This window comes from Salvia miltiorrhiza, chromosome 7, assembly GCF_028751815.1.
Source record: "Salvia miltiorrhiza cultivar Shanhuang (shh) chromosome 7, IMPLAD_Smil_shh, whole genome shotgun sequence".
Taxonomy (NCBI): domain Eukaryota; kingdom Viridiplantae; phylum Streptophyta; class Magnoliopsida; order Lamiales; family Lamiaceae; genus Salvia; species Salvia miltiorrhiza.
Window position 1 is genome coordinate 16,645,892 of NC_080393.1, and position 14,652 is coordinate 16,660,543.

Consider the following 14,652-nt stretch of genomic DNA (forward strand, 5'->3'; position numbering starts at 1 on the left):
GTACTTGTGTTCTAGTATAAATATAAATTCAAAATCTAAATAGGTTCAAATTTAAGTGTCACATTATTTTGATACGACTTATGTTGAGTTTTGATTGTAATGGATACGAGATTCATTTTTAATAAGTCTTACATATCAATCAAATTAACCTTATAAATTAGGTAGAATAATCATTAAACAATAACAAATGATAATAGGTATTATGCCACATGAAAATATACTTAATCAGTACACTTCTTCGTATAAATTTCCATCTAGACAAACTATGCAATTACTTTATATATACCTATATAAAAAGAAGATTTTTTTTTTTTTTGAAAAAAAGAAAAGAAAAGATAAAACGAAGAATTCATAGGCACGGCACAGATCCGAACATCTCTCCCCATGAATCTCCACTTTGATGAGGCATGCAAAAACATCATTCAGTTTTTCCCGTTTGGAAGCAAAAGCAAGCACCCAAATGAACCCCAGCGCTCACCGCCCCCTCCTCGGCTTGAGCAGCCTCCGCAGCGGCGCCACCTGCTTCTTCATCTCTATCCTCCTCCTCTACTCCATCTACTCTTCCACATTCATCATCAACACCAAAAACCACGATGACTGCCCGTCCCTCCAATCCATCTCCACCAAGGAAAACCTCCAGAGTCTCGCCCCTCACCCGCCGCCCCCTGTTCTCAACACCACCACTCCCGACGATGGCGATCGCGATCACGACCCCTTAAAGATCAAGCATGTCATGTTCGGCATCGCGGCATCGTCCAGCCTCTGGAACAAGCGCAAGGAGTACATCAAGCTGTGGTGGCGGCCGGAGGAGACACGCGGGGTGGTGTGGCTCGACAAGAAGATAACAATCTCCGACGAGGAGGCGGAGAAGCTGCCGGAGATACGGATCTCCGGCGACACGTCGAAGTTCAACTACACGAACAAGCAGGGGAAGAGATCGGCGCTGCGGATATCCCGGGTGGTGTCGGAGACCCTCCGGATGGGGATGAAGGAGGTTCGGTGGTTCGTGATGGGGGACGATGACACGGTGTTCGTGGTGGAGAATGTGGTGAGAGTGCTCTCTAAATACGATCACAACCAGCTCTATTACATCGGGAGCTCCTCGGAGAGCCACGTCCAGAACATCTTCTTCTCATACGCCATGGCTTACGGCGGAGGCGGTTTCGCCATCAGCTACCCGCTGGCCAAGGAGCTTGAGAAGATGCAGGATGGGTGCATCCAGCGCTACCCGGGATTGTACGGCAGTGACGACCGCATTCACGCGTGCATGGCCGAGCTAGGCGTCCCTCTCACCAAGGAAGCCGGCTTTCATCAGTACGATGTGTACGGGAACCTGCTGGGGCTGCTGGCGGCGCATCCGGTGGCTCCGCTAGTATCCCTCCATCACCTTGACGTTGTGGATCCGATATTCCCAGGGTTGAGCCGGGTGGAGGGGGTGCGAAGGTTGTTGGAGTCGGTGGAGCACGACTCGTCCAGCATAATCCAGCAGTCCATGTGCTACGACAAGGACAAGTACTGGTCCATATCGGTGTCGTGGGGTTACGTGGTGCAGGTGATGAGGGGCATCATCTCCCCCAGGGAGCTGGAGATGCCCACAAGAACCTTCCTCAACTGGTACAAAAGAGCGGACTACACCGCCTATGCCTTCAACACAAGGCCAGTTGCCCGCCATCCTTGCCAGAAGCCCTTCCTCTTCTACCTCACCTCACTCCGCTACGACCACAAAAGGAGGCAGATAGTAAGCGTCTACTCCCGCCACAACGAGTCCCACCCATACTGCCGCTGGAAGAGCGACTCGCCCAACAAACTAAACACTGTCATCGTCTTGAAAAGGTCCGATGGTGACAGGTGGCTCAGGGTAATTAATTACGCCACTTCATTTTTTATATTCTTCACACCAGATTTTGATTGTTTCTGTGTTTGCAGTCGCCCAGAAGGGACTGCTGCAGGGTTTTGCCGACCAGAAGGGTTTCGGTGATGTATCTATGGGTGGGGAATTGCAGATCAGGTGAGATAACTGAATTGTAGTTGTTGTTTCATTCGTCCATGCATGCATATCGTATTAAAGCCTACGTACGTGAGAAACAATCAAAGCAATCATTTCTAGTTTTGGTTTAGGGCTTTGTAGTTTTATATACGTCTGTAAATGTAATACGTATAGAACTAGCTTGGAGTGTAACTAGCTAGATTGCAATTTATAGCAGAAATATTCGCGTGAATTCAAGTTACAGCACAAAAAGTTTCATCTTCTCTACTTATTTTGCAGTGATTGTCAAACCTCACCATTTGCAGCTATACATATAGAGAGAAAGAAAGGATCCGATGAGAATGGTCAATTATGGTGAAAAACCTCATAATTCTCAATGGAACCTCTCTCTCTATATATATATATGGAAGAGTTCAATGGAGACCACTAAATATTCAAATAACTGAGATCAAATTTCAATTGTTGATCTTATCTAATTTAATGGTCAATATTTATTCACGCCATGTTCAACGGTTTTTTATGTTGAACATATAGGGGGTTGAACCCCACTGATACGTTCAACGAAATTACTAATATGTTCAATATAATTTGATGAACGTGAACGTGTTCGTGGTCTCCATTGAATACGACCCTATATATATATATATATATATATATATATATATATATATGTATGTATGGTTGAGATTTGGTATATCCTTTTTATTTGATAGTATATGTAGATCCAAATTTAGATCACACATTGTGTTTATGTGGACACATAATAATGTGACACGTGGCAGTGGCCTTCCAAAATTTTTATAAAATAATGAAAGGGTATTATTGTCCCCTTTAAAGTATAGTAATATTTTAGAGTTTTTTTTTTATCATTTTTTAAAAATTAACTCGTTTTTAATATGTATAATGTTGAATATAAATATACATGATATTGCATACAAATATGTATACTGTTGCTTGCAAATGTACATGGATAATTTTTAATCTATTATCCTAATTTATTGTATATCTCCACTGTTTCTCCTGCGATAATCAATGCGGCGAGCAGTGGCAAGACGAGTTGCATAGTGCAATACTTTTTGTGTACAATGGTATGAATATTTGTGTTCAATTATATGCATTGTATGCCACCGAGTGAAAATAAAAAATAAAAAAATAATAATTTTTTTTAATGTCTAATATTTTATTCTCATTTTACTCATGCGTGTATTTTGCTTTGAAAATCCTTGGAAGCCCTCTGCCACGTGCAATGTCGCGTTCTTAGTGCGCCACATATATGCAATGTGTGGTTCAGATTTGATATTACTACCTAAGGACGCGGTACTGCCGAAACCCAATGCTATATATATAGAGTTAGGTTATAGTGAGAATGTTATTTTTTGTGAGAAATGAGAATAATGAATAAGTCAGTATAAATTGATAAATAAGCTGCTTGTAATGAATGAATAATGTATTCAGATAATATGGTGAAAATTTTTCGCCCCATCCAAGATTTGAACCTAGATTTAAATGATTATTTGTATATTACAAAAAACTTATTAAATAATTTCACAAAACATAACATTTTTACTGGATCATTTCTCTCCCCCTATCTCTCACTGTTTTCAATGAGTGATCATATGTTGTGAGAATGAGAATTGATATGAATAAGGCAATATATATGATTGAATAAGCTGTTGTATTTGAATCTTAGCAAGCAAAAAATTCACATGGCTATTCATGCATTAACAAAATAAATTATTTTTTAAAAACATTTTAATTATGTAATGAATATGAATTTAATCTAGTAAGAAAAAAAATAGGGAAAAGTATCAAATAAGCCCCTGTCGTGGTAGCCCTTTTCACGTCTGGCCCCCTATAGTCGAAGGGGTATCAACTAAACCCCTGAACTAATTAAAATCGAATAATTTCCCCCCTCTGACCTAACGCCGTTAAGTGTCCGTTAACGTTTGGGTTTAATTGCACCCTCTACTTCAGGGGTGGATCTGCACCTTTTTTTTTTATATAATTTCAGCAACCCACCTCCGACATCAACTTAACCGTCCCCCGTACTCATCGGCTCCAACTTACACTTTGTCAGCTCGCACGCGCTCAATCTCTTGATCGTCGACTGCTTACCGCCGACATGCAGCAGCATCACCAACTCCAGATGTGGACCTAGATCGAATCCTGCTTGGTCCAAATCCATATTTGTATTTTTTTACTTAGGTCAGGATCCGGTCCAAAAAAACGAGATTCATGTCCAGATCCATTAGATTCACAGGTTCTCGAGTCCTGAACCGAAAAAGAGAAAAAAGAATGGATACGGGTCAGGACTCGAGAACCTGTGAATCTAATGGATCTGGACATGAATCTCATTTTTCTGGACCTAATGGATTTGGACCGGATCCTGACCTAAGTAAAAAAATACGGATATGGATTTGGACCAAGCAGGATTCGATCCAGGTCCACATCTGGAGTTGGTGATGCTGCTGCATGTTGACGTTAAGCACTCGACGATCAAGAGATTGAGCGCGTGCGAGCTGATAAAGTGTAAGTTGGAGCCGATGAGTACGGGGGCGGTTAAGTTGATGCCGGGGGTGGGTTGCTGAAATTATAAAAAAAATAAAAAAAATAAAATAAGGTACAGATCCACCCCTGAAGTAGTGGGTGCAATTAAACCCAAACGTTAACAAACACTTAACGGAGTTAGATCAGAGAGGGGAAATTATTCGATTTTAATTAGTTTAGGAGTTTAGTTGATACCCCTTCGACTATAGGGGGCCAGATATGAAAAGGGCCACCACGACGGGGGCTTATTTGATACTTTTCCCAAAAAAATAATTAGATAAGATTAGTATACATCATGACCTCATAAAAAACCACTTGTCCAATTTTAACCCACCAAATAATGCTATTTACTATTTAGTAAACAAATCGGAGTCGAATATGCTATATATTAATCAAACTTGTCGAATCTTTGTTGAAATTAATTATGTATTTAACCTTTCTTAAACGTATGTTGAATTGGTTTGAGCTAAAATTGTCTGGTCTTTTAAAGTGTCGTGCATTGTATATATATAGGGTGGTGCACAGAAAAGAACTGGTCTAAGAGCACCCACAGTGGGTGACTCGATCGGCCCCACTCGAGTCACCTACTGATCGAGTCCCTCACTGCAGTAAGGGGAGACTTGAGGGAGACCTGATTTATCGGGTGAGGCATGATGGGCGAAATGTATGGCGCGTGTGTGACACGTTGCCGCCCTTAACAAAAAAAAAAAAACTGTAATTCAACCGTTGTCTTCCATTTTCCTTTTTTTTTTCTCTCTCTCTCTCTCTCTTCTTTATATACTCATTCATCTTTCTTCCTCAAACACCACAATCATCTTCTTCTATCTTCTTCCTCATTCTCTCTCAAATTCTCTCAACAAAAATGGATCTATACAATCCAAATTATTACGACCAAAATTGGGTTCCCAACCTCTCCAGCGATTATCATCCCAAATTTTCAGGTTTCAATTTGGAGGAGGAACCTCGTCAAAGCGGCGAGGAGGAAGAGGCACCGCCCGCCCACAGTGCATCAAAGCCCAAGAAAGGAAGGCGGTGGTCTTCAAAGAGAAGGTGCCAACTCCTATGTCGGAGGAAGGAAGGACCCCCAATCACACCTACACCTCCGAGGAGACGGACATTATTGTCTGAATTTGGACGGAGGAGACCAACGATGTCGTCCGGGGTGTCGACCAAAAGGGGAAGGCCTATTGGCAACGGATTCTCGACCGGGTGAACCCCCTCATCGACGCCAACCTCAAAAATCGCCAAACAAAGGGACACTTTGCTCGGGTGAGCGCGGATGTGAAGTTATGGGAGAATATTTGCGTGGAGACGTGCGCCAAGTGGCCTTCCGGCCATTCTGACGACATGCTCCAACAGAAGGCCCAAACTATCTTCACCGCTAGGAGCACTTTCGGCCCCTTCACCTACTGGAATGCATGGAAGATGCTCCAAGTTAACCGAAGGTTCAAGTCTATGTACCTCGATGGAGACGTGCATGCCTCCAAGAGGACGAAGACGTCAAAGACGGGCGACTTCACAACCTCGGCGTCGGGCAAGGAAATCACGTCTTCCCCACCGATCGAAAACAAAGCGGCGATGGCGGCTAAGGGGAAGGGGAAGTCATCGGCATCACAAACCTCAGAGGCTCCACCTGAGGCTAAGGAGATATTTGAGTAGTCCAACAGTAAGATCACCCGAATCATGGAGATGTGCGACAAAAAGAATGCCCTCAAGAGGGAGATCCATGACGATCGGGTCATGTTCATGAAGACTTCCGACAGGACTTCAGAGCAGCTCGAATGGCACAAGCAACGGGTGGCGGAGATCCTAGCTCGGCGAAGGGGCAGTGGAGACTAGATAGATTTTTTTATGTAATTTTTAATTATGTCTTTATGTTTTTTTAAGTAATTTTAAATTATGTCTTTAGGTTTTTTTTTTTAAATGTAATTTTTAGGTTTTTAAAATTAGGGCAAATTGCATGAAAATACCTCACTTTATACCAAATTCCGGTTTTTTGACAAACTTTTTAATTGTAGCAAGAAATTGAACGACCTTTCAATTTATTGCAATTGACATCTCCGGTGTTTTTCCGGCCAAACGTGGCAGCCGGAATGCCAAAGTGGCATCAAAAATGCCAAATCACCCCCTCCCCCTCCCACGTCACCCTCTCTCTCTCTCTTCCCCCATCCCTCTTCCCTGTCTCCCCCATCGGCTTTCACCCTCTCTCTCACTTCCACCGCTGCCTCCTCCCCCTCCCCTCTTTCTCTCCCCTCCACTCGATTCCCGACGTCGATTTTCAGGAGATGGCTCAAGCCAAAGAGCGACGTCGAGTGGTGGGAAGTCCCAGAAAATGCCTCAGCCAAGAGAGAGAGAGAGAGAGAAAGGAATCGAGCGGAAGGGGAGGCCACCACAGAGTAGGAGACGAGCGAGAGAGTGACGACCGATCTAAGAAAAGAATTAGGGCTCAGAGGCGGCGAGCGAGCTCCACCATTGTGGCGGCGGATCTGGGGTGGATCATCGGCGGATCTGGCTGTGCTGTCGTCGGATTGAAGAGAGATTGAAGGGATATGTCTAGATTTAGGGCTTAGGGTTTCTGACGGCGTCGTGCTGTGGTGTTGCTGAGTGTTGTGTCTTGTTGTGTTGGCTTGTGTTGTGGTGTTGTTGAGGGAGTGTCAGCCGATGAAGAGAGGTGAGAGTCGGGAGTCAGGGCGGCGACGGCGGTGGCTATGAGCTACTGCTGGTTGTCCAGCGTTTAGAGAGAAGAGAGGCGGTGGGAGTGCATGCATCATTTTCAGAGTCGAACAAGAGAGGGAGAGCTCTGGCTGTCACCGGAATTGTAGAGGGAGGCGGCGGCGCCCCGTGCTGCGTCTGTGTGTGTGTTCTGTTTTGGGGGAAGCGGCGTCGGACTCGAGATTCTGGGCGGTTGTGGCGGCGGTGGTGGAAGTGAGAGAGAGGGTGAAAGCCGATGGGGGAGACAGGGAAGAGGGATGGGGGAAGAGAGAGAGAGAGGGTGACGTGGGAGGGGGAGGGGGGTGATTTGGCATTTTTGATGCCACTTTGGCATTCCGGCTGCCACGTTTGGCCGGAAAAACACCGGAGATGCCAATTGCAATAAATTGAAAGGTCGTTCAATTTCTTGCTACAATTAAAAAGTTTGTCAAAAAACCGGAATTTGGTATAAAGTGAGGTATTTTCATGCAATTTGCCCTTAAAATTAATACAATTTATTTTTTAACACTATAAGAATCTGGCCGATTACCGACGAAAAATTCCGTCGGTAAAATCATAATACCGACGGATCACCGACGACTGCCGTGTGTCGTCGTGAAAGTGGTCGGTAAAAAATTTACCGACGAAATTTCGTCTCCGTCGCTAAATACCGATGGAAAGGACGACGGACCGTCCGTAGGCGAGCACGCGACGACGCTGGCGTCGTCTGAAATCAGTGATGGAAATGACCATCGGTATTAGCGACGGAAATAAATTCTGTCGCTAATTTCTTTTTTTTTTTTTTATGAAAAACTATTTTTTTTTATCAATCTAGCTTTATACCCCACATGTGCGTTCACTTTGATGGATGAGAAAATGAGGGATAACAAAAATTTATGCCTTTAAATGTCTCATTTCTTATCCCACATTTTACACAGAAGAGAAGTTCATCATTTTTTCTTCCTTATTTTCACTTCAAGGAGATATATTAATAATTTTTGTTATCCCTCCATTTAGAGGGATAAAAAGTAAACACTCGCCACAAGTATTTTGGTATTTATAATGTATTTTGAACTTAATTGCATACGTTAAGACGAACTTTTCAGTGGGTCATCCATCTTAGTTGTGCTCTAAGTCAAGCACGCTTAACCTTGAAGTTCTTTTCGAATGGTCACCAGTACAGAACACGCGTATTATTGATATAACTAGCACCTTTAATTCATTTAAACTCTATTTCAATATACAATATCATTTATTCATAACCTTAGAATATGTCGACATGATATCTAAGACTTGTGGTGCCGACGAAAAAATGACGGTAAATATACAATCGAATTTAAAATAATAAAAAAATTAATATTATCGTTAATTAAAAAAAACTAATATTATTGTTGAAAATAACAATAAATTTTAAAATATTCTCAATAATTTTAAAATAAGAATAAAATAGAATATTATTTAAAAAATAATAAAAAATATTTTTTAAAAAATAAATAAAAAATTAATAATATTTGCCGACGGATTAATTAAAAAATAAAAAAAATAATTCAAAGAAATAAAAAAAAATAAAAATAATATTTAACGATGGATTATTTTTCGTCGCTATTCGGTCGGTAAAATTAAAAATAAATTAAAAAAAATAGTTAATGACGGATTATTTTCCGTCGGTAAAATTTAAAAATAATTATTAAATTTTAATAAGCGCAAAATCACTTAATTTACCGCCGGATTATCGATGGAATTATTAGCTACAAAAATAATCAGTCGGCAAACTTTTAAAAACATCTTCGTCGCAATTACGCCGTTGTTCCGTCGGTGTACGACTGTACGGTAAGTTTTTTTGTAGTGTAAGTAAATTGTGTTATTTAAAATTGTGCAATTAAATTTAAATGAAAAATACAAAAATCAATACTAAAAAGATCAAGTCAGCTATCAAGTCATCCACTGTGGACTCCCTTCTATCAAGTCAACTATCAAGTCACCCCACTGTGGATGCTCTAATATTCAAATAACCAACCATCAATTATATAGGAAAATATATTTCAAGAAAAAATTATATATGAAAATTAATCCGATTTATTTATTGTACGTACTTTTTTTGAGATCATATATATTATTTATTGTACTTGTTACAGGGAACACAAACTAAAATTTAACAATCTAAGTATGAATTTTGAGCAAGTGGATTTTATCCATACATGATAAGCAGCACAACTCAAAGCAGATAAGAATGCCACCGAGATTTTGATTCAAGAAATTGTAGCGGCCGTCCAATCTCTTTTAAATTGCACCTCTAAGATAAATATGAACGTAGACATCCATATATTGATGCTTCTAATAGTACTAATATTCAACCAAAAAAATATAGATTATATATTTAACAGACTCTCTATGAGGAATGATTCCATTTTAATTAAATAAATTGGAGTGCAGCAATTTGAAGGAATTGACAAGATTGCCTCTTCCGTGAAGCCATAGAACACGAATATATGATCTTATTATAACCAAATGTTCTTTTTTTTTGGACTTTATAACCAAATGTTCTTATAGAGATAGTTTTTGAAGAATTATGATATTTTATGACAGATAGTTATTATGCATATTTTAAAATAAAACATGTCACAAAAGTTTGTGACATTTAAAGGTGTAATTTATTTAATACATTCTGAAATGTATCAATTTTACTTACATTTTTATATAGTATAACAAAATTATACATTCATGCAGTTAAATTTTTAGACCTAGATAAAGATAGTACTAATAAATTTTATGACGACTACTTGATGTCATTAAAATTATATTATTACTGTCTACTGTTATTGACGGGTGTAGAAATGCGGACAGAATAACGACGTGAATGTAGGACCGAGGCAAGAGTTGGACTCTTTCTCCGTAAGACAAAATTGCCCCGCACAGTACACACGGTTCGATGGCAAATGTCCCCAAGATACAACGGTTTTAATGAGTACGAGACCTTGTACTAGGAACTCGAACTTCCAGCGAACTACAAAATACTCGGGACTTGAGTATGAACAAGAAGAGAGAATGAGTAAATTAATTATCTGAATTAATTTTTGGTGTGTCTAATCTCATTCTGCAGTGATGTATTTATAGGAGAAGGAAGGGTGCTATGAAGAGGTGTCTGTCAGGGGGTGTCTGTTCTAACCAAGCAATGGTCCGAACCATCGCATTGATTCGGTTCAAAGGGTTGCGAACCAACCACCCCCACCTCACCAGTCTGATCCAAACGTTGCCACGTTAGCAACCTCATCCACCCAAATTCTCCACGCGGTGCCACCGTTTCATTTATCAAAACTAAAGGCTCCTCAAAACTCCTCGCGACGACGCTCAAAGAAAGAGCCAAATTCGCTCCAGAACAGAGCTAAACTCGCCAGAGCTGATGTCGTTGTGCCAGAGCAGAGAAGTCCGCAGAGCAGACCAGAGGAGTCGAGACGCCAGAGGAATTGAGAAGCCAGAGGAGTCGAGACACCAGAGGAATCGAAACGCCAGAGGAGTCGAGACGCCAGCGGAGTCGAGGCGCCAGCGGAGTCGAGGTGCCAGAGGAAACATTTCGCCAGAGGAGACTTGATTCCTCTGCGCCAGACTCCTTATCTTTCCAATTTGGCATTTAATTACTCATTCAAATTAAGCCATTTATTCCAACATCTACTAAACAATTATGTAGCAATGGGTGGGTTTAATAATATTTATTTAATCGTGATAGAACTTTGCATTTCCGAATTTTCTTTGAATTCAGCCCTTCTACTTTTATTTGCTTATTCTGGGTAGTCGTACAATATCTATCCTTTATAATCCGACATTTTGTTATTAAAATAAAAAGTGGTAAACGAGAGTTGAAGCATGCAATGCAACAAAGCCAAAAGAAAATATTGTGCAGCAGATCACGTGAAATCGTAGATTAGGCATCAACTCAAACATTCCATAACTCTCAACAATCTTTAACAATGGACAACCGCCTATTCTTTTCTTCTTCAGGCTCCATTTTTTTACTTTCAACAAATAAATAAAGAACAATAATTAGAAGAGAAGTACTTAGTTGTTTTCTAGGGACGCATGTTCATAGAGTTGTCAAATGGATCCATAAAAGAATATGGGTTAAATGGGCTCGCTAGACATATATTCAAAGTCTAGGCCCAACCAATAGGACCGTTAGAGCCCATTGGAAGCCCACGAACTCAAGCATTATCACTGCACCGTTTGTTCTGCCAATCCCTTATCCACCCAATATATCAAAACTACTTATTTTGCTGGATTGTCATTATCTTTCGAAATTATTTACCAGATTCTTCTCAATCAATTTGTCTAGGAATTAGTTCCATTTAAAGCATAATAACTGAAGAAATGTTAAAGTTTCAATTTAAATTAAACTACAAACATATGGAATCGAGATTTATAATGGCTAATGGGACAAACAACAGAAACCCCGTAAAATTATTTTATTTAAATAAATAAATTTATATAAAAAAACATTTGAGGAAAACTCTACCTCAATCCACTTCCAATTTCCAAACCCTTGATTTTATATTTGAATATAGAGATTTAATTGAGCTCCTCCTAAATCACTCAAACTCTTTAGTGAAGCTCATTAGCTGATGAGACAAGTTAAGCTTTAGCCATAGCATATCACAAGTTACATAGCAAACGAAAAAACTAATACACATTGTCAAAAAAACTACTAATACACAATGGACTATCATTACACGGATACTTCGTTTTCTGTTAAAATCAACTTATAATTATCATATCTTTAAATCAAAATTAATTGAAGCCCAAAATAGCAGACCACAAACTTTAATGTCCCAATTAAAAATAATAAGAAAACAATAAACATGATTCAGAAACATCGAAAATCCAAATAACCAAACATACCAAACAGAATAGAGAACATTAGTAGAAAAAAGAATTGAAGTTTGAAAACATATTATTACTACAATCCAACAGGGAAGAAGACGAACGCTGAATTTTCAAGCACTAAAGATTTTGCATAAAATATTGCAGATTTTAGGCATTAAATCATTTAATGATCATAACCAAATCGATGTTGCCAAGGGCAATGGTCACGCTAGTAACAAACAAGCATCTGTAAAAGGGTATAGAAGACTGCTTTTAGAACCATAGCATTAGATGAAAATCCAATAATCCTCAAAAATAGAAAATAAATACCAAGACTCATCTGCAAAAATAAATGGGGTACACAGTTTTCCCAAAACTTGAAAAACTATATGATCCACTCATTCACTACAAGCTCAAGCCTTCCTGGGTTTGCTGGTTGCTAATTGTGACTCAGCCTGCAAATTACATTAAGAAAAAAGAAGTTTAGCGAACCAGAACCATATAGGATCAACAGCTATTTACTAATAACAAAAGGTATTTGAGATTACCTCCTTTTTGACAGGCTCCTCCTTTTCAGATAGGATCAACTCAATGTGGCAAGGAGAGGACATGTAAGCTGTCGAAGAGAAATCATGTTAGCAAATTATGGTGATAAATAATAAGATTGGGAACAAACGACAATAATATAGCAACTCACGGTTGATTCTTCCATGAGCACGGTAGGTGCGACGTCTCTGTTTCTGGGCCTGGTTAACCTGAATGTGAGAAATGAAGAGAGCATCCACATCCAAGCCTTTCACCTGCCAACAGCAAAAGTCAACAACTACAACCCAAAAGATTGATTCCAAAATGCTCAAGTAAACAAGCAATTTTACCTCAGCATTGCTCTCAGCATTCTTAAGCAAATCCAAGATGAACTTAGCAGACTTTACCGGCCAGCGCCCCTGCCCATTGGAATGTCTGTTCTTTGCCTGAGCAGTTCGGCCTACACCACCACAGAAACGGGTGAAAGGTATGGCCTGCTTGTGGGCAAGCACATCCTCCAAATACCTCTTGGCCTTGCCCAGAGGAAGCTTCCTGATAGCATGTGCGGTCTCCCTAGTGTTCTATATAAATGCCCGAATTAAGATACATCAAATTGATTTCAAGATTTCACATTTAATGCTAAAATTTAGAGGCAAAATTTTATTGAAAAACATTTTGTTCAATACAAAACAAATGTAGCATTGTTTACTGAACCATCAATCATTGGTATAACTCAGTAGGTTCACCCAATAACATTGCCGGTTTCTGTCCCTGAAGTTTACGAGAGACCTGCTCACAAATGGTCACAGATCCCTGCTTTTATCATCAGGTTTCACACTACAAACTTAATCTAACACAGTAAACCTCAAGCATCACACACACCAGCGTAATATCCATATTAATTGGATACTTCACTCGATAACAAAGCTCAAAAACACAAAGAAAATAAGAAACATGACATCATAGTAAAAGGCAGCATCAAAACAATAACACAATCGAGACATAAATCATAGACGAATAAATATGATAACATAAACACAGTAGAAATCTCAAAAAGGAAGAACAATAAGGCGTACCTTAAAATGAACTCTGAGATCGGATCCCCTAGCCTTGCAGGCTGCAAAAACACATAATCACATAATCAGTAATCAGAGAGATGTCAGTATACTAACCCAAAAAAATAATTCTCACGCTCAATTCAACCATAAGAAATCAGAAAAATGGACGAATAATAGTAAAAATTACATTTGGTGATATTGTCCGGTTCTCTGGAGTACTTCACCTGAAAAAATTCAGCAAATTAGACGTCAGAATAGCTAAATAAAGACACAAACATTGATCGGAGTAGGAATGGGCGAGAGAATACCATGGTCGCTGCTGCAAATGCGGGCGGCGCTACTCGAGAGGAAATGCTAGGGTTTTTCTTTCGGAACAGAGGAGCTACTGCGTGCTTAAAACCCCCGATATGATATCACAACGTTGAGCTATGATTGGGCTTTGTCGGCTCCTATTGGGCTCATTAATGTACAATTCCAAATTTCCTTTATAAGATGAAAATTAATTGGGTGATTTTATTCATCACCTACATTTTTACTCATTACTAGTATTTTACCCCGTGCATACGCACGAGTACGAAATTTACAAATACATAAAATATAATTATAAATATAATATAATTTTAAATAAAGCAAGATATATATATAATAAATAACAAAATATCTTATAAAAATCAATTCTAGAGTTCCATACAAACAATATTATTGAGAATAAAAAAAAAATTCAAATTTCAAATATAAACAATTAATTAGTAATCATTGATATATGAACATAATATGAATCCAACCTATGGAATAATCAATGTGCAAGCTAAAATCAATCAAACCTATAAAATAATCAATAATTAGTAACCCATGGAATAAAAAGCATGTTTATTACGTAAAAAGTTAAGCGTGAAATATATTCAATTACACGATTATATTTGTGCGAAATAATCAATGAAACTTATGGTCCCTAACAAAACATAACATTCTACCTTAAGAGAAATCAGG

General features: G+C 39.3%; 2 protein-coding genes and 1 non-coding gene across 4 annotated transcripts; 1 reads left to right on the top strand and 2 right to left on the bottom strand.

The window, feature by feature from the left end:
* The first annotated feature begins 370 nt into the window (after positions 1 to 370).
* On the top strand, positions 371 to 2,042 carry LOC130995606 (uncharacterized). Of its 2 annotated transcripts, none has more exons than XM_057920960.1 (2): positions 371 to 1,858; positions 1,927 to 2,042. In XM_057920960.1, the coding sequence occupies exons 1-2, from the start codon at positions 401 to 403 to the stop codon at positions 2,026 to 2,028; spliced, it is 1,560 nt and encodes a 519-aa protein (XP_057776943.1). In that variant the 5' UTR covers positions 371 to 400; the 3' UTR covers positions 2,029 to 2,042. The 2 variants fall into 2 exon arrangements, with proteins under 2 accessions (XP_057776943.1, XP_057776945.1); XM_057920962.1 differs by having other exon boundaries at positions 371 to 1,833.
* A 10,308-nt stretch (positions 2,043 to 12,350) lies between these two features.
* LOC130995607 (60S ribosomal protein L17-1) lies at positions 12,351 to 14,122 on the bottom strand. The gene is made up of 7 exons (XM_057920963.1): positions 13,971 to 14,122; positions 13,850 to 13,886; positions 13,681 to 13,721; positions 12,955 to 13,185; positions 12,777 to 12,879; positions 12,628 to 12,695; positions 12,351 to 12,534 (listed from the first exon to the last, which is right to left on the bottom strand). The coding sequence occupies exons 1-7, from the start codon at positions 13,971 to 13,973 to the stop codon at positions 12,493 to 12,495; spliced, it is 525 nt and encodes a 174-aa protein (XP_057776946.1). The 5' UTR covers positions 13,974 to 14,122; the 3' UTR covers positions 12,351 to 12,492.
* Positions 13,296 to 13,427, bottom strand: LOC130996398 (small nucleolar RNA snoR74). Its single transcript, XR_009092579.1, has one exon. It is a non-coding gene; the product is annotated as a small nucleolar RNA snoR74 (small nucleolar RNA).
* Positions 14,123 to 14,652: the final 530 nt, after the last annotated feature.

Coding starts and splice junctions, on each gene's coding strand:
- LOC130995606 (XM_057920960.1), top strand. CDS start 401: ATGAGGCATGCAAAAACATCATTCAGTTTTTCCCGTTTGGAAGCAAAA. Junction 1,859..1,926: donor ATGGTGACAGGTGGCTCAGG/GTAATTAATTAC, acceptor CTGTGTTTGCAG/TCGCCCAGAAGGGACTGCTG.
- LOC130995607 (XM_057920963.1), bottom strand. Junction 13,186..13,680: donor ATCTCAGAGTTCATTTTAAG/GTACGCCTTATT, acceptor GCATTTATATAG/AACACTAGGGAGACCGCACA. Junction 12,880..12,954: donor ATGCTGAGAGCAATGCTGAG/GTAAAATTGCTT, acceptor TGCTGTTGGCAG/GTGAAAGGCTTGGATGTGGA.